Source organism: Canis lupus, chromosome 15, assembly GCF_003254725.2.
Source record: "Canis lupus dingo isolate Sandy chromosome 15, ASM325472v2, whole genome shotgun sequence".
Taxonomy (NCBI): Eukaryota; Metazoa; Chordata; class Mammalia; order Carnivora; family Canidae; genus Canis; species Canis lupus.
The window spans coordinates 24,662,054-24,687,669 of NC_064257.1; the positions used below are offsets into that span (position 1 = coordinate 24,662,054).

At 43.1% G+C, this 25,616-nt stretch overlaps 1 protein-coding gene across 2 annotated transcripts in view; it reads left to right on the top strand.

Moving 5' to 3' along the window:
* Positions 1–2,251: 2,251 nt before the first annotated feature.
* Positions 2,252–25,616, top strand: part of TMTC2 (transmembrane O-mannosyltransferase targeting cadherins 2) — a 389,135-nt gene continuing 365,770 nt past the window's right edge. Inside the window, exon 1 of one of the 2 annotated variants that reach the window (XM_025439558.3) lies at positions 2,252–2,983. In XM_025439558.3, the coding sequence (XP_025295343.3) occupies positions 2,901–2,983 (83 nt within the window). In that variant the 5' untranslated portion in view covers positions 2,252–2,900. The remainder of the gene's footprint in view (positions 2,984–25,616) is intronic. The other variant, XM_035698840.2, reaches the window with a different exon arrangement.

Below are 25,616 nucleotides of genomic sequence, written 5' to 3' on the forward strand. Positions count from 1 at the left end.
TGCTGAGAAGGAGCTGGAGAACGTCTGCGAAGGCATCCCATGGGGAAAGAGGAGAAAGTGGAAAGTACCAGAGGAGGAGGAGGTCTGTGTTGCTGGCACAAAGTCAGGGGAGAGAAGGGATCAAGGCCAAAAGAGGGCCTGGCTGGCCATGGTAAGGATCAGCACTTTAATTGATGGGTTTCAGGAAGTCATTGAACATTTTAAAATAGAGAGATTGTAGATTTTCAAAAGAATCTTGTATTACCTGAAGTTACGACTGTGGGGAGTGGGGAATTGCAGGGGGAGAAATAAGACCACTTTGAAAGTTACTGCATTAGTCCATGCAGGAAGTGACAATAGTTGGACTAGCGTTGGACTAGCGTGGACGTCATGGTCTACATTTTGTAATTTTGTAGGGATGCATCTAGGTTTTAGTTAATAACTAAAAGGAAAGGAGAAAGTTGGAGGGAATAAGAATAACTATAATAATTAACATTTCTATTGCACTGAGGACTCTTCTAGGTGTTTCACAGGTTCATGACTTTCATCTTCATAATAATGGTACCTATAGAGAGGTGTTCTCTTCCTCATGCTTTATAAAGGTGAGCAAAAAGGGGGCACACATTGGTTAAGTGACTAGCCAGAGGTTTCTCAGATAATAAAAGCACAGTAGAAACTCCCAGCTCCTGGGTGCTCTTCCTCCAGTGTATTAGGATCCTATTTGCAGTGGAGGGATATACAGCAGACGCACTTGATGGGCCAACTAAGTGGCTTTTTCAAACTTTTCAATGGTGAGCAGAGCTTATGGAGCTAAAAAAAAAAAAAAAAGGTAAAGGATCAGTTTCTGCCTGTAAAGATGCTACTCTCATGCATGCTTCCGTATGTGTATCTCAGGGAACAAAAATGGGTCCGTCATTTCTATTATGAGCGAGGCATAATAGATATAATAAATATTCATCATGTCATCTGTGTCTACACAGATTTTTATTTTTATTTTGTGAAATCAGGAAAAGACGGAGCTGTGTCTCGCGGACACCCAAACCACAGTATTTACTTTCCAGGCCGCTGCCAGACATCCCGGGGATTCGATTTCCGGGCGGGGGGTCTCGCTTGGAGGCCGGGTTGGGGGAGCGGGCTGGGGAGCCCCGCGGTCCGCGCTCCCCGCGCCGCGCGCTCCGGGCAGCAGGGGGCGCTGCAGCAGAGCCCACCGGGTCCGCGCCGGGAGGGGGCGTGGCAGGCGGCCCCGGGCCTCCGCGGTCTCGCAACTTGGGTCCCCGGGACTGTCTACACGGGCCATTCTCCTCCACCGTGATGTATCAGGTTGGACGCCCTCCACCAGCCAGCCCTGCATCCGGGCGGAAAGGCAGGGGCACGAGCCTCCCGCCTCCCTCGCCCCGGGGGCAGCGCCGCCCCGGCCGCAGGCGCGTCCCTAACTGAGCCTCCAGCACCGCCGGAGGCCCCCCCCCCCGCAGCGGCGGCGTGTCGGTGCTGCTTCTCCTCCTTCGGGGTCCTTTCTTCTTAACCCGACTGCGGGAACATCTTCTCCCCAGACGGCTTCCCGTTGACACCTGGGGCGACGGCGCTCGGAGCCGAAACCTGCCGCTCCTGAGGAGCCCCCGGCTCGCCCCCCCGCCCCCGCCCCCCCTGTCCTCCCTGCCCCCCCCGACCCCGACCCCGACCCCCGCGCTTCGGCTCCCGCGCCGTGAGCGTGCACACGAGGCCGCGCGAAGCTCTGGCCAGCGAGGCTGCAGCCCTCGCGGAGCCGCTCGTCCTCCCCGGGCCCCAGGGCCCCCCAGCCCAGCGGACACACGCCGCGCCGCCGCGTCCCCCCGGGCTCGGTGGTCCTCCGGCCGCGCCTCCCAGGGCGCACGCCAGCACCCCGTTGGGCCGGCCGCCGGCAGCAGCCCTGGGGTCACCCCGGGGCGTTCCAGAGTGAAATCCAGAAGGTGAAAGAAGCCCGAAGGGGGCGCGCGGTGGGCAGCGGGGGCCTCGGGCCTCGGGAGCCGGGAGGAGGCTGCGCTGCAGCCGGGGGGCGGGGGGAGGAGCCAGAGGGGCGGGGCGAGGCCCGGCTGGGAGGCGAGGGGCGGGGCTTATCTGGGCGAGGGGCGTGGCCAGGGGCGTGGCCAGGCCGGGATGGAGGGCGAGGGGCGGGGCGACGCCGGGATGGAGGGCGGGCGGGGCCGGGCGAGGGGCGTGGCCAGGCCGGGATGGGGGCGTGGCGATGGGCGTGGCGAGGGCGGGGCGGGGCCGGGATGGAGGGCCGGCCACGCAGGCGCGGGGGGCCGCGCCGAGAACCCCACGCGGGAGCTTCGGGAGTCTCCAGCCGCCGCTCCTCACTCGGCCCGAGAAGGGGCCGGCGCGGGGAGGGCGCTGGTAGAGAGTGGATGAGCGGCCGCCGCGGTGGCGGCCGGAGTGAGGCCGAGCGGCCCCGGAGCCGTGCGCCCGGGAGGCGGCGAGGGGAGGCGGTCCGCCTGGCCCCCGGCCCCCGCCCCCCTTCCTCTGCCTTCCTCCCGCCGGTCCCGGAGCCCCGCGGGGTCCGGCGCCTCCGCCCGCAGCCCGCGTCCGCGCCCCGCCTCCTCGCCCCGGTCCTCACCTAGGGCGCCCCGAAGTGCAATGGGGTAGGGCGGGGGCGGCGAGCCGCGCGGAGGAGCAGCCCTGCGCATCCGCCGGGGGGCGCGGAGCCCGAAGCCGCCGGCCGCTCGCGGGCGCCGGGCATGGGGAGCGCGGTGTGAGCCCGCACCCGGAGGACGCGGGGGCTGCGGAGGAGGGGCGGCGGCGCGGGGACCGCGGGGGGACGCGAGCTCGGGAAAAGTGAAGCCGGGAGGAGCGGGCGGCTGGAGGGTGGGGATTGATGCTCCCGGGCTTTGCGGCCGCTGCTGCCCTCGCGCTGGGAGCCGCGCCGGGGGGCAGGCGGTGGAGAGATGCTCGCAGAGTTGGTGAGCAGCGCTCTGGGGCTCGCCTTGTACCTCAACACCTTGAGCGCCGACTTCTGCTACGATGACAGGTAAGGGGGCGGCGGGGGCGCGGGGACTGCGCGGTGGCCCGGGGGCTCCCCGAGGTCCCCCCGGGGTCCCCCCCGGAGCGAAGCCGGGGCGCGGGCGCGCTGGGCGGGCGGGCGGGCGGGCGGAGTTGGGGCGCCCAGTTTGCAGCAGGTCCTTTCTCTCGCTTCTCGGCTGGTGGCGGACGAACGCTTTTAAGTTTCTTAGGGGAAAATCGCGGCAATTCGGGCAGCTGTTTCAAGAACGTATTAGATGGGGGAAGAAAAAAGAAAAGAAAAGAAAAGAAGAAGAAAAAAAAAAGCCTTAGGTATTTCTTGGTGCGCCCTGAGCGGTTTTACGTCTGGGCTGGAAGGAAGCCGCTCCCTGCCTCTGAGCAGATCTTCCCCCGGAGCGTTTCCTTTTTATTGACCGGGACCTTGGACTTCCCGAGGGAAAAACACACCTTTGACAGTTAGCAGGGGAGGAGGAGGGGGAAGGGGGAGGGGAGGAGAGGACCCTGCTTCGACTTTCCTGCTGGACCTGAGGATGCTTTCCTTTTGGCCAAGGTAATGCAAGCTGCTGCTCCTGGGCTCCCCCCCCCCCACCTCCACTTCCCTCCCCATCTTCGGAGCAGCACTTTTTATAAAAGTCTGGGCTTACCATTTCTGTTTGGGGAGGTTCCCGTTAGACGTTAGCGATGCTTTTGTGCTAATTGGGGAAGAAGACGCCCCTAGAGACCGAAGTTGTCTTCTGCATTTGGGCTAGTTTGGGTGGCTAATGAGACCTGAACTGTGTTGTCAGAGAAACTGCATCGATTTCTGGAAAATGTCACAGTTGTGCTCGTGTCTCTACCTTTTTTTTTTTTTTTTTTTTTTAAATGTTGTTAGTGTTTAGAAACTGATGAAAAGCTCCAATAAGCCATTAGGGAAAATTCCAATTTGTGCCTTTCCGGTGACTTAATCTGATTACAATTAAAACAGATGCATAATTAAAATATATTAGGGAGAACAGCACGCCTGGCTAAACTTATTAACCGTCCTGGGGTGTTTCATGCTCCATTGAAATGAAACCATCCAAAAAGTGAGCACAGATTTACTTTGACAGCTTTTCAGCAGCCTCTCTGGGCTATGGAAAGGGGAATGGATCCCCGGGGTCAGGGCAAGGCAGAGAGTGGAGTGGACTAAATTGGGTGATGGTGAGGGGAGGTGAAGGCAAGATCTTCTCTGGGTGGTGATTAGCCATCTTCTGTGTTCTCTGGTGTGCCCACTCCCCTGGATGTATGCTTCAAATCCCTGACTCTGGGTTTACACCCACATGTCTCTTAGGAAATCCCCCAATAATAGGTGTAGTGGAAAAAAAGCAAATTCTTCTTAGTGCATCTTAGGCCGTGTCCGTCAGACCGGCTGATAAGGAAGCCACTGTTAAGACCTGAACTTTTCCTCAACTTTTCCAGTGTGCAGGTTTTAGCAGTCACGCTGCACACTCTGAGAAAGAAACAGTCTTGGCCTAAGAGTGGGGTGAGCTGCGTCTGTTCTTTCCAGTTTTGTGTTACTGTGCACCTGCTGTCTCTAGGGGATGGGAAGAAAAAGCTCTTCTTTCCAAAGATGGGTGACTTTTCATGAAAATGAGCTCACGGATGAATCTGGGCGGTCCTTGAGCTGTTGGGGACAGTTTGGAAGGTAATCATTTCAACTAAGAATAAAGAGCATGGGGAGAAAAGTAAGTTACTGTAGTACAGTAAGTACGGTAGGACTCTGTGATCAATTAAGCATTCCCAGTGTATGCTGCCCTTTATCTGCCGTCCAGTTCTTTAAAAAGTACTTATCAGTAGAAAGTATCCTGTAAAGATGCAGGCTTGAACTAAATTTTCATGTACATTTTTCTGTAGATGTAATGCTTAGGTCTTCTTTAATCATCAGTAAGTAGTGTTAGGACTGTAACTTGGGGAGAACTTGGGGTGAATGAGATGATGAATTAGTTGCACTTTGATGGTGGGCAGTTGTAAGTGCTTTATGCGTTATAGGTTGGGTGCAGTGTCAGGATCCCTGACTTCTATTTAGCTACGTAGATGAACGTAATGTGATGAGTTGTCCATGTCATCTAACTGACAGCTTGCTCGATACGTGATCTATAGACATGACGTTATCATTAGGATGTTGAGAGCCTATACGTATGAAGTCCACTCTGCTACACTTTGGAAGTGTATTTTGTGTAGCAGTGTATTTTCTTAGTAGCGGCACTGCATATGCAACCCTGCGTGCTTAAGAGTATGAAGTGTTTAAGAATCAGACTTGGTTTTCGTGTATCCTAGAAGTCCTGAAATACGTAGTAATAGGACCGTGGAAGTTACTGGATGTCTGCATAGCACGCACAGGTGATTCAGTGCCAGGGTGCTCTGTAAATTGTGGCTTTTCGGATATAGTTTTTTATCTACCTCCTCCAACTCACTGCTTCGTGGAGCAGGGAGAGAGCTGGGAAGTCGAGTGGAAACTGGAGGATGATGATAATAATGTGTTTACTTCCACCGCTCCATTTCAGACTACAAAGACTCAGGTCTAAAACCTTGTGTAAATTGCATCTGTGGATTCCACTGCCCCCAGCCCAGCCCACCCCACCCCACCCCCAGAACTTTGTGCAGCAGAGTTCTAGAAGGAGAGAGGCCAGTGCTGGGAGCAGCTCCCAAGGAGGGAGATGGCTCTTACGCTTGACTTGCTTAACTAAATCAAGACTCTGCATTTTAGCTGAAGAATCTGGCATTTGCTGTAGGAGGGCTTTATATTGCTTCAGCTTAAACATTATTGCTGTGGTACTTCTCAAAGTTATCATTTCTTTTAAATATAGTGATCGAGTTTACTTTGTAAACTATATGTATAATTTTTTTTCACTGTTTGATGTAGCTTGGTTGAGATTAAGTGGTAATCTGAAACTTTTTCATAGCAAAATCGATTTCCCTATGGTAAAACTTAATATTTTACAAGTGTTTTTATGCTCAACTTAAGAATATGGCTAGGATGTGATGAAACAAACAGAAGAGGAGAATTCATCTATCTGATGGAAAAGCATATACAGTTTCAACTTCACCCCCACCCCCCACCCCCTTGCCTTTAGTCTAGTCATGATCCTATTGAATCTTAAATTGTGGTTAGAGTACAATTGGAATGATAAATATATGGTCTTTGCCAAATTTTAAGTCATGATGAATGTGACTTCTTGAAGGACCCTCTCATTTTCTGGAGAAATCTGGTGTTTAGGTCACTGGAAAAAAAAATTGCTGATCCCATGTTCTCTGCTGTCTTACATATTTGTTGAGGGTAACATTGCATCATTGTCGCTGTATCCTCTCTAAAAATACTACTCTAAGTTTTCCATAGAGATAACACTCAAAGAGGAGTGAGTTTGCTTCAAAGCAGTAGAAAGATGCCATCTCTGTTGTTTTGTAGACTGATTTCATTTTGCACACGTCACCTAATTGATGGCAAGCCCTTTATGATGTATAACAATAAGATAATGCACCTAATACATATTTTTATTCTTGTCTGAATAAAATCATGCATTACTTAAAAAAAGAGTTTTTTGGAAGTGGCAAATGGGTTTGTGGCTGCTTTGAAAATTGTTTTCCTTATTGCCCATTTTGCATTCGTCGAACCCAACTTTGATCATTAACATGACCATTGTACAACAATTGTGTAAACTTTGTGGGGGAACAACTCCACAGATGAAATTCTATTTTTGAATCAAAACTACTCCAAACTCTTAATAGCACATTCCTAATTTATTCCTTTGAATGTAAATATAAATCTGTTTTTATAGAAACGAGTTAATCTAAAGTCATAAAGATTTTGATTGACAGCATTTAAAATGAAGGAATGGAGGATTTAAGGCATGATAACTTTTTTTTAAACCATTTTTTCCCCTAAAGACAGTCAACTATTCCTTCTACATAGCCTTTTAAAGTTATTGTCTGCTTGCATTATGAACTAGTATGATAAGAATCCGTTATAAAATGATCAGTCACTCTGTTAACTTCCCTCTAAAAAATTCTCTCCAATAGACTATCTCTCCAATAGACCCATAACATATGGGATTGTTATCTTAAAATTTTAGTATGTTCAACCATTGAAGTCCTGCTTGGTATTTAGTAAAATCATGTTTCGAACGAATTACTGTAAAATCAAAGCATATAAGGAAGAAGTTTGCTTTGTATCAAATGTTGTCTCCTCACCTCTTTATTGGAAGAAGTGAGTGTGTACAGGGTGCTGTTTTACTCTGATTTCATTATGATACAATGAAAAAATTGCAAGTGGATACGATCTATAGTTTATGAAGTATTTTAAGATGATATTTTACTTTCTAACTAAATATAGTCAAATCTGTCAAATCTGTGCAGAACAGGTTCCTTTTGCTGTTTGAACAAGTACGTCTCTTAATAGAAAATTAAAATTAGGTGAAGCCAGTATGGACTACTTTGGCTTACTTTCAGTGAGCCTGTCACATGGGGTTTATCCTAGCAAATGACCCAAATATGAGCACTGAGTGGACATGTATAAATGCCATTGGGAAAATTACAGCTTGCCAGCCATCTGTCTCTTAGTTGTCTTCGTGTGTGTGTGTGTATAGATACAGATCTATTTATATCTATATAAACACATACATACATATATACATATATGCACACACATATATGCATGTGACACACATAATCTATCACAAATATACACATGTATGTATACACGCATATACACATACATAGTATACACACATTATGTAATGTATATATTGTTTTAATATATATTATTTATAATGTATACATAATATACATTATAATATACAATACATTATAATATATATCATATATGTATGGTTTGGGGGGTTGTATTACTAGTTTACATTGTCTTGTCATCTGCATTTGGTTTTTTAGTGCTAATGGGCCCCATGGGATCTCTGAATTCCCTGATGCTATAATTCTGAAATAGCTAGAACCCTTTGGGTTCCAACATGAGCTGGGAGCACAGTCTGTCTTCTGAATCTCTCCGTTGCTGTTCTGCATGCTGAAGGCACCTATTTAAAATGCCCATGATGTTACAGCTGTTTATCATAGGCAAAGGGTACATTTCCTCTGGAACAGACGCCTTCATAATATTAGGAAAGGACAAAGTTTACCCTCGTCGCTCTGAAAAATATGTGACTGACAAACCTTGTAACACTGTTATTCTCGCTTAACATGCTTTTAGCACAGTAACATTTACCTTTTAAATTTTTTTATTTCCTCTTGTAAGGTAAATATTACATCAGCTTTGGGTACGTACTTTAATGACTTCACAAAAATGACATGTGTGGCAGCCTTGATGGAAAGGACAAATGGGTTGCTGAATATAAAGACCCTTCCTCTATGAAGAGCTGTCCTTATTTAGAGCCTGCTTGGAAAACAAGGGGAGAGGCATATCACCAGGAACTGTGTGCTTTCTGTTTTTCATAGGATGAAAAAGGCATAATATTTTTTTTGTAAAGATTTTATTTATTCATGACAGAGAGAGGGAGAGAGGCAGAGACACAGGCAGAGGGAGAAGCAGGCTCCATGCAGGGAGCCCGACATGGGACTTGATCCCACGTCTCCAGTATCACACCCCAGGCTGAAGGTGGCGCTAAACCGCTGGGCCACTGGGGCTGCCCTATTTTGAATAATTACAGCAGCACCATGCTAGATGGTTTCTTTGAAGATTGGATTTGTATGTACTTTTGAGGAATAAATGACTACATTCATTAATTCACTAAGTACGAATACTACTAAGCTGCTCATACACATGGTGCATAATGCGGACAGCAGCTGTTGGCTCTTGTCAACAAAGCATCCCTACCTGTCTGTCCTTCTCCTACCTGTACTGTAGCGGGTACAGTAAAGTATTTGAATCTGGGAGTCTGATGATAGACTTATAAAAATGCTGATAGATTGTCCTTTAGCAGAATTTCACTTGCATTTAGTCATGTTTATTTTGATTGATGCTTATATTTTAAAACTTTTATTGGGACTCTGTTGGCTTCTTTCCCAGAACAGCAGTGCTGAGGATCCGCGTGGATGGTTTGAACTGGCCTTGTTATTGGTCTGGTGTTCGCTGGCCCTGTATTCTTAACACATAGAAGCTTTGGGATACTTCTTCCAGATTGTGTCCTTCCTGTTTGTCTGGATTGGTTGTTTTCCTTGGAGGAAAACAGTGGTTGAACTCTGAGTTAACTAGATTTGCCTCGACTGGTCATAGGGATTGAAGACTTTTGCCTCAGAGAGATTTTTGGCCATGTTTTCTAGGCAGATAATTCCATCAAGATGCAGCACTATCAAATTTCTATTGATCTCTTTTCCTCTTCTGACAGTTTAACTTTTCATTCATATTTGTCAGTTCCTCTGGATACTCAAGGTTTCCTGGAATCAAAGGCATAAATGTTCATTTATTTTAGAAACTTTTTGGGACTACAGTTTCGGGTTCAACTATGACCTTTTTCTCTTACAGGTAAATAGGAAAGAATTGAGTAAACTTATCTACTCAGGAAAATTTTGAAGAAGGCAGGAACGCTGAGATGATCTGTTTTCAAGATACATGAAAAGTTGCTCTTGTGTTTTTAGGGTATTTACTTTAGGGGCGTTTCATGAGATCCAGTTAACTTGAACAACTAGAAGGGATTTGTTTTAAAGATGGGATGGGCAGAGAGATCTTTATTTGCTCAGGTCTAAAAAATTAATATGGAAAAGAGATGGGAATTGAAAATTCTAACTTCATGTTCAGATTCCATTTTATTGTGGAATTAAATGAAATCATACGTACATTTACTTATCCCAAAGGTATGCACGGGCCACATTGCTTGAGGACAGTGCTACAGTACCTGTTTTAAGAGTACCTTAGTATTTGGCAAAGGGATGCTATTTAGCTTCTGATATTTTTTTATTTTTTTTTTAGCTTCTGATAATTTGATGTAAGCTTTGGTTTCTCATTTTGTTTGCTGGGGCATTTTGTGATATCTGAATGAGGCTGGGTATGAAGCATGGCACAGTATGTAGTTATAGTCAAGGAGATTGACCAAATTATATGATTTGTCAAATGAAACCTTTATCTGTGCCCTTGCAGTAGAGGCTCTGTGTTAGGTGTTGTGGCCAAATGAGATGTTTCTGTCAGATTGCTTTGTCTTTGATGATTACCTTTCATTTCTGTGGCATTTATTACAATCAAATGTGTCATGATTCCACAGAAACATCATGGTAAGAAAACCCAGTAAGTTCCCTGCAGGCTAATGATTATGATTTCATTAGGAAACAGTGTCTAAAAAATTAGTGCCATGGGGTAAAGGAATTTACTGACATTTGAAACTGAAAAATTCACAAGTTTTGATAAGGAAAGTGTTTTTTCCCTAATTGTGGTTCCAGATTATTGATTTCTTTAGAAAGTTTTGACTGTACTCTCCTAGAAATTCTCGCTTGGCATCATTTAGGAGTATTTTAACTTCAAAGGATGTGTTATTTGCTGAAGAGTGGCCACTGGGGCGCAATATGGCTCTTGACATTTTGAACAGTGTTAAATGATGGTACTAAAGTATTTCAAACAGCCGTGTTTCAGCATTGTTTAAAAATCCAGTGGGAAGAATGGCAATCCGTATAACCCTGCATTCTTGGAATTCTTTGGGTATTAATTTTAAATGCAGTTCACAAGTTTGCTTTTTATAAAATAAGGGTTTTTTTTTAAATGAGTAAGTTTAGTAAAATTTTTTACAGCTGTGTCTTATGAAATTTTGTTTTTCTTTTTTGAATTGCTTATAAGTATTCTATTAGGAGACTGAAAGAATGCAGACCATAGCCTTGTTGTTCGTTTTTGCTTTCATCTCTTAGTTGGGTTGGATGTCTGTGTTTAGGACACTTATAAAGCATAGTATTATTGAATTTCTATTATAAATCCTAGCTTAAAAAACTAGTCTTTGAGAGAAGCAGATCAGTGGAAACACTATGGAAAAAGTAAACATCTTCTTTGTGTTAATTTCTGATTTGTTCCACCAGGAAGGCCGGCCTACCCTGTTAGTGGCATCTCTTGGATTAATACTGAAAGTCGGTAGTTTGATTCTTTATAGTGTCAGTGCCTGTTGAAATGATATCTTTGCAAATTGTGTCTTCAACGGGAGGGGACTTAGGTGGTGGCTGTAGAGATCACCTTGATAGGCTTGACCACTTTTTCTCAGTTTGGGGGAAACACCTGTCATGACAAAGCCATTTGGGAGAAGTGGTTCTTGAGGTAGGGCTGGCAGCTGAAACGTTCATCTGGGGACCCTTTTCATTGTTTTATGAACTGTTTTTGGCTACCTCTGCCTTCCTATCTTCAGGTTTTTAAAGGTATTGTAAATGCTGAGTCTGCTGTCTTGGATTGTGAAAGATGTCTTAAGGTAAGAATACTTGGGTCCAAATATTTTGTCAAGTGTACTTCTTATAGAACTGAATGCTCCCCTCCTCCTCCAAATAATTAACTGTAGGACTGCTCTCTCAAAGCAGTTGAAAAGATCTCATTTTGACAAAGCAGGCTTCTAATGACAAATTTTCCAACTACAAATTTGCAGGAGAAAAGTTCTCAGATGATGAAGAAGTTTAATCAGGCAAAAAGACATTTTTATTTGCAGAAATAGGCCCTTTAGAGAGAAGCAATTATTTATAGCTGATGTGAAAAACTGGTATACCTGGAATTCATTTGGTAAACCTCATTTAAAATGGGAAGGTTAGTCTATCGATAAAAAAAAAAAAAATCGTACTGAATTGTGTCACTGAATTTATAATAAAGAAATAAGGTTTTCTACTTTAACCCACTCCAGCAGTGTTCTGTACTGATTTGAGCAAAGCCAATGTGAACTTGAGATTTGAAGGAAATCTGTGAAGACACCAGTATGTAGCCTGAAATTACCAACTATATTTTGCCACAAATATCTAGTCTTTGGTTTAAAATATCCCATTAGAAGTGATCTCTAGGTTTACTTCTTCCTTCTCTATATTTAAGAGTCTTTGTATTTTTTCTTTCAAAGACAGGGGTGTTGCTGGCATTTTTTCCTTTGAACGGAAAATGAAATTTCACGGTTTTAAACCTCTTGCGTGTCATCAACATAAAAAGTGTAAACCATTTCTATGAGGGAGTATTGAGTAACTACTTTTCCATTTGTGCCTGACAAGATTGAGGATGCCTGTGACAGGCAAGGGGGTGTTAGACCTCGTACTCATAACTTGCTCCCTGCCTTCATCCTTTGATATGGATGATTGCCTTATTTATTTGTTGGTTTATTTATTTGAGATTGATTGATTGATTTTTAAAGATTTTATTTATTCATGAGAGACACACAGAGAGGCAGAGATATAGGCAGAGGGAGAAGCAGGCTCCCCGAGGGTGGATCCCTGGACCCAGGGACCTCACCTTGAGCTGAAGGCAGACGCCTCAGCCCCTGAGCCACCCAGGTGGGACCTCACCCTTGGATGATTGCCTTTTAGAAACTCTTGTAAAATGCAGTTTCAATCTCTAGTTTCTTTGAGTCGGATGGATCAATCTATGATTCTCCTAAAGCAACCTTTTTGAGCTGGGCCTCTCGTTGGATTTCTTTCCATCCAGATATATATACATACATACACATATATATATATGTATGTATATATATATTTTCATTCCCAGGTCTGTGGTTCCCAAACTTCCCGCTACCAGCAAGTCACCTAGAGTGTGAAAATGTAGGTTCTGAGACAAATCAAGAAACACACTCTTAACTCTAGAGAACAGGTTGATGGTTACCAGAGGGGAGGTGAGTGGGTGGGGATGGGCGAAATAGGGGATGGGGATTGAGGAGTGCACTTGTCATGATGAGCACCAGGTGATGTCTGGACGTGTGGAATCACTAAATTATACACCTGAAACTAATAGAACACTGTATTGTAACTATCTGGAATTAAAATAAAACCTTTAAGAAAAGAAAGGAAAGATATATAAATAAAACAAATGCAGGTTCTGCCTGGAGTGGGCCTCAGAGAGCATTTCTATCTTTCGCAGGTACAACAGATGATGCTGGTTCACGGACCACACCTTGAGTAATAAGGCTCGATTTCATTTAAATGTATTACATCAGCTCGGTCTATTTCACAGACATTTGGAAAGATTGCTTAAATTCCTGGATTGAATGAGATTGGGGATAAGGTGGCTGTTCTGTGTGTGTGAGCTTAGCCATTTTATTTAATCTTTATGTTTTGTTTTCACATTTGTTCAGTCACGACATCTTTAAATTGATCGGATGGATTTGAGGTATTGTGTAGATTTTGAAAAGGTAGAGAGCCTGTTGAAATTCTAGGAGATGGTCTCTATTGAAATATCTGTCACCATCTTGTATTACAATATCCTCTTTGCAGCATTACGGTGGAGGCAGATGTTGGGTTCTGATTTTGATAAATAAACTGATCAGTGCAGTTGCCTTAGGCTTTGGACTTGAAAAGTACTGATGCCTACACTGAGTTTCTGTAGTCAGTGCCTTTACTGGTTTGTACTTCTGTCGAACAACCCCTAGTAAGGAAACTTGGCTTATATTGCATGAAGACTTCACAGACTTCAGGCAGGCAGCAAGAAGTAGGTGTTGAGGCAGCTGAGAGTAGGACAGGTGATGATTTATTGATGATATTCAGGCACTGGGTGAGGCTGTCACGTGAAAGCATCTACATAGGATTGGAAATGCTTGGGTCCATGTCATTTTTTATTTTTTTACCTGATACCTTATGCCTCAGCCTTTGGGCACTTTGGGGACTTTCTGGATACTTGACTGCCCTATATGTCTGAAGTTGTAACTTCCTACTAATAGGCATCTTTAATAAAGAACTCATTCTAAAATAGGCAAAGGATTATTCCTTTTCCTTTCTTTTTGAAAGAATATTGTACTGTGCACTAGAGACAGTGTTGTGAATGGACATCGGGCCAGGATAGGAGACTGGAATTTCAGTCTGGTGATCACACTGTACTGAGCTCCTCCACTCTCTAAAGCTGTTTTCTAATGGATCAGGAAGTGGAAATAAGAACTGGTGACCGCAGAGTGAGGATGAAATGAAATAGTACAACCAAGGTAGTTGCATAGTTGTACCCTTGACAGAGTGTGTTGGGCCAGAAGGTGAAGACTCTGTGATCGCTGCCCATCAGCATCTGAGAACCGAGCTGCGTCCCATCCATGGTGTCGCTAACGTGTGCACTGGGGTCCGGGGTTGAGCTCCTGCTGGCCCAGCTTCTGCTGCCACCTCTGCGCCCCATCTCTGCTTCTCATCTCTGTCCACCCTTTCGGTTAGCAGTGGCTGGTCTCACCGCAGAAGTACTCTTTGCTCTCCTGTATTTCTTTTCGGTTGCTTTTCCCATGTTGCTGGGCTCCGTGCATGAAGGCTTATTTTGAATAGACATCCTGGCCAATCTGAGCACTTCTTTCCTTCTGCAGAGTAAAAGGACCAATTACAGTGCATCGGGTGTAAATAATCCTTGGTGCTTTGGTTCTGCTTGGCAGGATGCATTATTATCGGGTACTCATGGTCTCCGTCCTCAATGACAGCCCGTTTTCTTTTGGGAATATGTTGAGATCCAGAGCAGTCCTGGTGGCCCGGTGATTAAGAAAGCTGTATGTCAGATAAGCCAGAGTTTTCCTGTGTTGAAGTGTTTGTGTTAATCAGCGATATATTGAGACTTTGCAGTAAGTGTGCTGGGTAACAGCATCTAATGTCTAAACCTGGTGATACGTTTCTGTAACTAATTAGAAACGATTTCATTCTTTTGGATCTTTCCAAATAACAGGGTGGCAAAGGTGAAAATATTGCAAGAATTTTGGCATCAGATTATTTGATTCCAGAACTAATTGTTAATTGTACAATTTAGATTGTTACCTAACCTCTGTTAACCCCCGTCCCCTGTTTTACAGAATGAGGGGAATAATACCTACTTGATAGAGTTGTTGCAAGAATTTCATGAAGTTTTATGAAGTGCCTGGCACAGTGTCTGGTGTGGCTAGGGTACTTCATAAATATTTCTTTTTTTTTCATAAATATTTCTTGTAATCAAGAACTTATTTATTAACTCTATTGCCTAGAGTTGAAAATTACTGTATAATAAAAACAGCAAATATTGTAGAGCATTAGAGAACTTCTCTTAAGAGCAAATATTGAACATTTAAACTTATTTTAGCAACCTTTCACTTAGCATTTCAGATAGATGTAGAGTAACTAAAAGGGTTCAGTGAACTATATTAAGTTTAACCATGAATTTTAGAATTTAATTTTCATCTCCAGTGCTAAGTTTGGAAAAATGGCGTTGAAACTTAAACCATTATACGTATGCACATGCATGCCCACAGGGAAATTTTGCCAGTAAAATGTCTGTAGGATAGATGCAATTAAAAGTGCGTAGGAAAAACAGAACTATGATGTCTTCCATCTTTTTGGTCATAATTGATATTCCTCTGTAGGTCTGATGATGCTGTGCATGGGGGCATATGCAACATTATGATTTCTTAGCGTCTTTTAAGAACTGACCCACTCTGTGATGTGTATCTTAGACAGTGAAAAACCTTAAACAATGAAAATAAGTTGTTTTCAGTTATATTGTGAATGATTATGTTGAATTGAGAGTTAGGCCAAATCCCAGAAATACTTATATATCGTTTGTTTCATAGAGAGCAAAATTGGAAATAAAAACCTCATTATTTTTTGAGACCTTTTCTGGGAAGCTTGGTATTCTTTCTCCCAGGAACACTGAGACCTACTACTTGCATTAATTTACCAATAAGTAGCTCTGCATTTACTGATTTCGGGGGATGCCTGGGTGGCTCAGTGGTTGAGCATCTGCCTTCGACTCAGGGATTCAGGGTGTGATTCCAGGGAGCCTGCTTCTCCCTCTGCCTGTGTTTCTGCCTCTCTCTGTGTGTCTCTCATGAATAAATGAATAAAAAAAATCTAAAAAAAAAAAAAAAAGTGTTGATCTCTCTCCTGATTAAAACAGATCTTTCATATGTTTGCTTAATATTTTTCTAGGGATTCCCTATAGAAAGAGAACATATAACCTTATAACATTAATATATCTTGCTTTCCTTTTTTTTTCCCTCAGAAAAAGGCCTCCCCTGCCCCCCCAAACCACAGGTAAGCTAGGTGTATGGAAGGTTTAGCGTACTGATAACACCAGCTTTCTCTTTTAATGCCAGGATATGGCTCTAATGATTCCCTGGGGGTCCCTTCCAGCTTAAAACACATCACAATTCTAAGGTTATGGATTTGTGTTCATTAGCCTAAGAGATATAGTTGAAATTGGCCATTTTGGGGGTAATTAATAATATGCTAAGTAAAACGTTGGCCCTATTGTTACATATACAGTGGAAAATAAGACAATACAACAGACTGTATCAACCAGAGGTGGTTTTACCTCAGCCATAATCATCGTTTTGTTTCTTATGTGTTACCTTATTCTCAGTTGGAATGTTTACCCTGTTCCTATTGATGACTAAATTCTAACAGCAAGTGGCAAGCTCCTAAAAAGGAGAACACTTTTGGTTCTTGTTGGATAGCAGCCTAGTTTTCTCTAGTGCACATCTGTTCCTTAGAACGTTTTTAGAATATTCAGGTGAAAATTCACTCAGTATTTTAATAAACCAGATTCTGTTACTGATGGGTTAAAAAGAATCAGTCATACCATTTTAATTTATTACAGGAAAATAACAAATGGTTTTTGCAGGATAGCCCTCAACTCTCTGGAAGTAATTTAAAATTAGTACAAGAAACCAATAATTCAAGACCTTATTAAACATGCCTCAGCTGCTGATTTTTAGGACTAAACAAAGGACTAGCCTTTGGATTTCTCCAGGGTGAGGGTTGGATGGGAAGGTGTGGGTATCTATTATGAAGGAGGGTAGTGTAGGATCACAGCATGAAGCCTGATGGTCCTGTAAATGAACTAGTGGGATTGATGGAAGTTGACTTGAAGAAGAGGGATTTGCCACTTTCTTGCATATGATAGAGTGCTTTCCTTTATGGGGTAGGGAAGGGATCATTATGGGGAAGTTGGGATGAACTTTTTGGGGGAAAACAGCGGCTCTGCAATGGAAGACGGGTAGCTTCGATTGGTATCTTTGTGCATTGGAACCAGAGCAGCACACGATTTTCTGCTTTTCGAGGTGGAATCAAGACAAGTTGTTAGGAATGGAAATCCTCCAAATTTAACTATTTGTGGAAACAACTGTATGGTGCTTTTTTTTTTTTTTTTTTTAATTCTGTGGTGATTTTGATCACATGCTGAATTTTTAGTATGTATTATAAAATAGCAGCTGTTTATGTTTTTAAAAAGCTATCATTATAGTAAATAGCCCATCTTTGTGTACTTGGAAATTGAATTCTTAGAATTTATTATTTGAGTGAGAGAGTTGGGCTTTATGCTTCAAACCAAAGCCTGAAAGAATTGGTAAATTTAATGTTTAAATTGGACAGTTTATTCCTATACCACAAACCTTGTACATTTAAGGCAGGCCATGGATGATACTTAACAGTTAAAATTGTTTTTAATACTAAGCATGATCTTGAGTTTAAATTTTCATTTCTATTTCTTTTTGTGTCATCGTTTATGAAAACTGGTTGGAAATGAAGTTCAAAGATGTCTTGTAAATCATAACATTTGACAAGAGACATTATTTACTCTAAACTTGAGTATGAACTTAAACACAAACCAGAGTTTAGCCCAAATGTTTTTTCTTCAAGCATCTTTGGAAGTCTATATAAAAATAGAGTAAATGCTTTGCATGCAGCTTACCTACTGCATTTGAAGGAAATCTTTTGTGTATGTCTGCAAGCTATTTGTGTGTTCAGAAAGAGTTTACACGAACAGGCTGAAATTGGTAGAAATAGGCCAAAGTAACACTGCAGCTCTAATTTTATTGAAAACCGGGGTAGTATTCTCTCTGAAAATCTTGAGTAAATGGGAGCTAATGAATGATTGCTTTTGTAAAATATTATTGGTTTTGGTTCACTTAAAATTAATTGTATTTGTTTTTGAAAATTCCTTATATCCTAAGGATTTTTCCACCCCAGAAAATCACATCAGTTTCTAAGTCGTTGGCACTCTTTATAAACTAACTTCTGATATCAGAAAAAAGACGGAGGTGAGTGGAAATTAAGAAAGCAACACAATGATAAGGAGGTAATCGTCTTTATACCAGGTGAACCAAAAGACAACGATATTTAATAATTCCATTGTAAATTGTTTTGTTGTATTTTCTGAGGACTAATCTCAGAGGCCAGAACTCTGGTTCTTGTTATGAGAAGTGATGGAAAGAGAGGAACAGTAAGGGTATATTTACCATTTAAGTAGTCTGATTTCTGCAAATTCTAGTGTAAAATTATGATAATTCTATTCAAAGTTAGGAAGAGAGATTTGAATGCAGTTTATTTTAAATTCAGGAAATCAGCTCAAATAGACATTGGCCTTTGATTTAAAAGTGTTAAGTCATTCTTATGTAGAAATGTACTGTCTCCCAGGAAAGCATCGGTGTGGGATGCTTTCCACTCGTGTCACCACTGTATTCCTTTAGCGAGTGTTTGTAAATGCTTAGCTGTGTCAGGAACCTGTTAAATCATGGGGGCACTGACCCAGGAGAAGATGTTGTCCATCATCTCACGTTTCTTAGAGTCTGGTGGAGAGACCAAGTAAATAGACCGTGTTCCTAAAACAGAGACATACTTACACTTCTAAGGGAGTACACAAGAGGGGTACTTGACCCGGGCTAGGAGGGAGGCACTTGTGAGAACTTACTGCTGAAGAAAAAGTCAAATTAGCTGCATAAAGATGAGAGAGGGGGAGGACAATTTGGAAAAAAAAAAAATTGTAAGGAAGAGAAAAAGGGATAGTGTCCGAAGAGCAGGGCATAAAACCAGAGGAGAGGGTCGGGAGAGGGAGAAAGGGACGATGAATTGGTAAAGTAGGCAGGAGCTGGCTACCATGGTCCTTGTGATCCAGGATAACATTTCAAGAATTGTCTGAAGTACGTGAAATCCAAAGCAGAGAGACCCAGAAGAGTGTCTACTTCTAGGATCACATAGGCTCTCTAGGTTTATATAGGGGATACAAGGTTAGATTGGAGGATTTGCATTCCCAGTGATGATGAGTGTTAAAATGAGTTAAGGACAGAGGTGAAAAAAAGAAATTCGAGTGTATCAGGAATGGAAAGGCGAAGAAAGGTTGGTCTCACTTGGTGTGAGGAGCTCAGTGTGGAGGGAGGGTGAGAGGATTTCTGTCTCGTGCAAGTGGGAGGAAAAGGAAACCCAGCAGATCCACTGGGGGTGAAGGGAGGTGGCAGGATGTGCCTACTTTCTTCCGTGAGTAAGAGGAGACGTGAGACACCGGAACATTTCTGCTCACAGGCTTCGGAGTTTGGCATGCCTGTATTGAGGCTCTGAGTTGCTGCTAACCCGTTGTCGCTGGGCCTTTATTTTTGCTGGCATGTTATGTATTTTGATAATAAGGACTCTTGGTTGTCAGTGTCAGCTGTCCAGTTCAAGGAGGGTAGATCCTTTTGCTTGTCCAAACTCAAGAGGCCTGTGGAGTTTCATTTTTTTCCTCTCTTGGTCTGGCCATCATGGTTACCGTGGCCAGTGGCAACCCAAACTTTCCTCCTTGGCTCTCCCAGGAATGTTCCAGGGAGGACCTTAATCATCCTGACTTAGGTTACAAGCTCATCCATAAAACACGTTTGCTAGCCATTGGGGTGCTTTTGCCAGGCCTAGGTGTGTGCCTGAACCCATGGCCTGGAATATGAGTAGAGCGAAGGCAGGCTTGCCTGTCTGACACTACATGTGATAGGTTCACCATAGGGAAAGGGGGGCCCTGTTAGAAGGAAGGGCAAAGTATTCTGGGAACAGGGGGAGACCAGGGGACCCGAGATGTCCACTTCCATTCTATCCTTGAATATTTGAGCAGCGCTCTTTGGCACCAACTGGATGATAAATAAAATCTCAGAAGTCGTGTGGCCTTGCGCCGTTAGGAGGTGGTCACTCCCAGAAGGCAGAGCGTCCCTGTAGCTCTGTGCGTGTGTGGAGTTTGGGTTATCAGCTAAATCAGGAGTGGGCACTAAGGCCTTTGGGCTAAATCCACCTGCAGCCTGTTTTTTAAACAGCCACCTGTGTAGGTGTCACCTATGGTTTTCTCTTTACAGGTGGCAGTTGTCGCAGGGACCTTGGGGCTTGCAAAGCCTGAGATATTTCCTATCTGGCGCTCCTGCTGAAAAAGTTTACTACCCTCAATCCAAATACAAATGCATACGTTTAAAATTCTTCCAGCAATCTTCCTGACCCCCGAGGGCACCCCTGGGGCCTCTCAGGGGTTCCCTGACGTTAGTTGGGGAGCCAAGGCCTGACATACAATGGTTAGGAGCTCCTACTCGAGGTCAGACTTAGGGATGTAATGTTGCCCTCAGATGACGCCAGAGTAAGCGCGCTCAGGTGATTTTTGTCGGATCAGGGCATGGACCCCACATCTCCGTGGCCTGTTAACAGGCTTTGCCTTAACTGGTGCCCTGGTCCTGGACGTGTTGGGGTGCAGTGGGTTTCTTGCAACGGTGGGTCTTTGTGTGCTGGTGCCGTGTGCCCCTGCCACTTCTGCGCCTGCTGCTTCCTCTCCGAGTGGAGGCCTCTGGGATGCTGCTGTAGCTGTTTGGAAACCTGGCGCCCCCTCCCTCACCCCCCACCCCCCAGCCTGTGTTTCCCAGCAGTTGTTGGCCAGCTGTCTGCTGCTTTGTTACATTGTTTCAGTCTCGGCTTCAATCTGCGCTCCAAGTGTTTTGCTTGACCTCCCCATGGGTATGGGCCTTGCTTCAGCTCAGCGCGAGCAGCTGTTTGGTATTCTTCTGGTTTCCATTCTCTCCCGGGCCCTGCCCACTGGCCCTGATTTTCTGTGATTGAGGTTTTGACACCTGCAAAGTGACTCTGCATCATCGCTTGGTTGTCGACAGCCTCGTCCTGATGCTTTTTTGTTCTTGGGGCTCCCCAGGAGGGCACCCTTGATAAAATGCGTTCGGTAATGCACTGCCAGGATAGGAGTTTCCCCCCCCCCCCCCCCCCCCCCGTATTGGCAAAGAAAAAGGCCGTATGTTTTTGTTTTTGTTTTTGTTTTGCTTTGAACTGGATTCCCATCTTCTGAGCTCTAGGAGAGTCCCCATTTGTTGGATGGTTGCAGGTTGGATGGTCTCCTAGGTTGAAAAATTGGTGTCAGGACCAGGCTGGCCTACTGCAGGATTGTAGCTGGTTCTTAGGCTTTTTAGGAATGTTGTTAACTTACGGGGTTAAATGTGAGCTCTACAAAATAGTAGTCCCTGGCTTTTCGAAATTTGTAGCTCAGAGGTTGGCTTGCGGATTTGAAATAATATATAGATTCAGCCCTATAGAGTGGAAAAAGCTGCCTTTGGTATTATTTGCAATAGTGAATTTGAAAAATAACTAATTACATATGCATATGGCGTGAAACTCCTCAGACCCGATAAATAACTGAAATACATTTTAGCTAACCTCTACCTGTTCTGCTTAAAAACAATGCCAACAAACCATCTTATTTGATTTTTCAGTAAGAGCCTATTAAAAATTCTTAATGCATCAGCCAGGTAGTCAACATTTTCTAGAAAAGTAGATGTTTAGGTAGAAAGGTTTTGACCTGGAGGTAATGTAATCAATTAAAAAAATCATCTAGAAGAGACACATTAAGTCAAATATATATTATCAAATATATATTAACTTGTTTAAAGGGTATCATAACGTTCTGAGTTTGGGGAAGGTTCAATCCTAATGTTGAATTTTATGAGTAGGTATGTAATCTATATGCATTTATATGCAGTTCTCTACTTGCCATAAGCCAAAGAAGAAACAATCAATTTACAAATAACACAGAGGCAGTAAATTTGTTGGCGGCACTTCTGGGCCTGTTGTAATTCTGTAGTTCTTTCAATATGCAAGTGGTGAATTGTTGATGTTGCTGTGAGCCAAAGATATGGTGATATGTGAACGTGTCCAGGCAGCACTTACATTATGTAAGGCTTGGAGGTATTTTGATATCAGTGAAATACTTTATGGGTGTAATAGGAAAATGTGTACTGTTGAAATCATATCCATAAAATCAGTGTTTATATTGAAGTTTCCCTTCCAACTCACATTTCAGATTTAAAGGTTTTGCTTGGTGCTATGTGATCAATTGAGACACAGTTCCTCTCTGGCAGGCGATCAAGTCTGAATCTAGACATCTTATTGGCTCTGCTCTAATCACATTGATCATTTTGAGCTATCATCTAGGGAAACGTGGCTTCCAACGTGGATGCCCTGTTTTCTCCCACAAAGTTTCAAAGTGTATTAGGATCTCCCTTTTCGTTGCCCCTCTTAGATCCGGCTGTCATAGTTTATCTCTTTCGCTTCGTCCAGGGCGATTGCTGTAAACAAGCTTAGGCTTGGGTTCTTGCTTCTGCGAGGTTGCTTCCTTCACTTGTAGGCAACTGAGCATTTCCATTTCAGGTCGCTTTCAGTTCACCTGCTGTGTACCTACATCTAGATCTGAATAAATTATGATCAACATGAACATGATAAATTGAATAATGAATTTAAAAAGAGAAACTTAGAAGATGTATATTTTAATTCTCCAGGGGAATAAGAAATTGAGGAGCTAGGCTATATGTTTCCTGTTGAGGACAAGGGAACCAAATAGGATGGAACATTCACTAATGGGTGCTGGTGGGTATATTCTTTAGTTTTTCACACGGGCAGTAAGTATTAAAATGAACGGGCCAGTCAGTGACTCGTCTGAACCTAGGTTTACTTATCTCTGAAGAGGATAGTAGTTCCTGATCTCAGAGGATTGTCATGAGCCTGAAATCCAATTCAGCTTTATATGCATTGTTTGCATCTAATCTGTCAGGCGCTATGTGAGTGGAATGGCATGCAAATGGTGAATCATATGTTCTCTGGTCTCAAGGATCTCAACAACCTGCTGGTCAGTCATCACATATCTTGGTTTCCGACACCGATGAACACTTTGCTGAGGTATGAGAATGTACAGTGGGGGCCTGTAAGAGGAATTCGATTACCTTGGAGAGACTGGAAAAGATTCATGGAGGAAATATCAGGTCATTAGAAGGGTGGAACCTCAAAAACTGTGACTGCAGAGTTTTACATGTGTCCTGAGTGTGGATAATGGTATATGAAAAAAAAAAAAAAAGCAAGCTGCTCAAGATGGTGATCCTTGGTTTAGCAGATAATGAGGGCAGGAGGAGGTAGTGGGACTTCATATTCTGAGGTTCAAAGATGGACTTATTAGAGAAGTTTCTAATGTGTTAGTTTGAAGATGGAAATAGGAACAGGGAGAGGGTGCTCTGGCTTGTAGCCTCAGGCCTTCCTAGGCCATGGGTTCATTTGAGAATAAAGCAAGCTCTGATTTTGAGAGTTGGGTGGACAAGTGGTATCTTACTGACAGCAAAGAAGTTTTAGAAAGAGTGCAGCCATATGAAAATTCAAATTTTTTTTTAAAATTTTTATTTATTTATGATAGTCACACACACAGAGAGAGAGAGGCAGAGACACAGGCAGAGGGAGAAGCAGGCTCCATGCACCGGGAGCCTGATGTGGGATTCGATCCCGGGTCTCCAGGATCACGCCCTGGGCCAAAGGCAGGCGCTAAACCGCTGCGCCACCCAGGGATCCCGCCATATGAAAATTCAAATAGTATCATGAAAAACTGCACAAAAATAATTAGAAATGAAATAGATTGTTGTATCTTTTCATGATTATGTGTAAAGTACAGTAAGTTCTTTTTTTTTTTTTGTTAATCCTCTCAACCCAGTAAAGCCCTTCTTATGAATAATAAAATGAGCTCCATGAGGTTAAGTAACTTGCCTTAGAGTCATTGAGCCATTAAATGATGAATCAGATTTAAAGCCACACATGCCTGTTTCTGAAGTTGAGGTTCCTGACTCCAGTCTATTAAAAGCATTGAAATAGATGAGCACTCAGGAGATCTGAGTTTGAATCCTGTTTTTTTCCCCCATGAACTGTGTGAGCTTGCACATTTACTTCAACAAGGGCTTGCTTTGTATTTACCCCTCTTGTTGCAGCATTGAGAGGAAGCTGAGTGAATTTTGATTTTTTTTTTTTTTTTTTTTGAATTTTGCTTTTAACACAGCTTTCTTTGGCCTCTGGATCCCTTTGGCTATCTGGTGAAACCTATGGATTTCTTCCCCCAGAATTGTCTCAAATGCATAAAACAAAACACACAGAAGCCAAAAATTGAGAGATCATTACGGATACTAATATTCCAGTTCATTATAGTAGTATATATTATTCTGTGTTAATCCATTTAATAACAAAATCAAGTGGCAGATCCATTAGCTGCCATAATAGCAAAGTAGTGATGAATGTAAATGATTTTGTTTTGTTTTGTTTTTTGAGAAATTCACAGCAAGTATATTATGATAGAGAAATATCTGTAATTCCTGGTGATGGTAAAGTCACTGCCATGGTTTGCTGCTATTCATAATTAAAGGCAATGCTAAATTCCTTTAGGACTAGAGAAAGCAAAGATAAACTTTTTGTCCCCATCCAAGTTCATGGGCTTCTTAAAACTCTCTCTGTGCATCCCAGGGTGAGAACCCCTCGTAGGACAAGAAGGCATTCATTATGATGCTATGAAGAAACAAGACAGAAAATAAGGATAATCAGGGGTGTAGAGGTATAATATTTGTTGGACTTTCACCTCTCTAACCTGGTGGAGGTTGGTTGGGGTAAGTAGCTTGAAGCCTAGGAAGGGACGTGGAAGTTCATAATGAGAGTCTATCACTGACTTGTGTTAAAACCCTGGAGCTTACAGTTATCCAATACAGGATCATATTAGCTAACAAAATGTTGAGATGTTGTTTGTTTTGCCTTGGATTTTGATCAATAGTTTTATAAATTCAGTGGTAGCACTGGGTAGCTTATAGTCATAAAATCTGATTATTAGCTTACTTTTGATGTATTAAATGGGACAATACATTGCGAAAAGACAAAGGGAGGCATAAAAACTATTGGAAAGCTAAGCCTTGGGTTGAGTTGCAGTAGATATACTTAAAGAGGCCTGTGGAGAAAATGTTGGAAACCGCTGATTTGGATAATCTCTAATACCTCTTTTAACTCTGATTCCTTCACCCAAATATCCTTGATATTTATGGCATATTGAAATAAGTCTAGTTTTCCATGGATTCTGATGAAAGAAAAGAAAAAAATGAAAACAGATGGAAAACCTGAAAAGTAACTCTTGGTTGATTGACAGTAAATGTGGAGAATGCTTTCGAAAGGAAATGAAAGGTTGTCTCCAGCAGATGGAAGCGTGTAAATTTTTCCTCCGCATTCGGGCTAGAATCACTGTGAGTGGTAGTGTTTCAAAAACAGAAGAATAGAGAGAAATATTGTATGATTATCATCACAGGTAGGAGTAAAATAAAGGGTTCACATTTTTTATTAAAGCCTCATGCCCCAAAGAAAAGCCTTCCCTCCAAGAAGTGGGTCCTGTTCTTTCTTCCTCTTTATTTTTCATGCTTTGTCTTCAGAGCGCCTTTTATCTTTACCTTCATCTTCTTCCTTCCTCCCTTCCTATCCTTTCATAT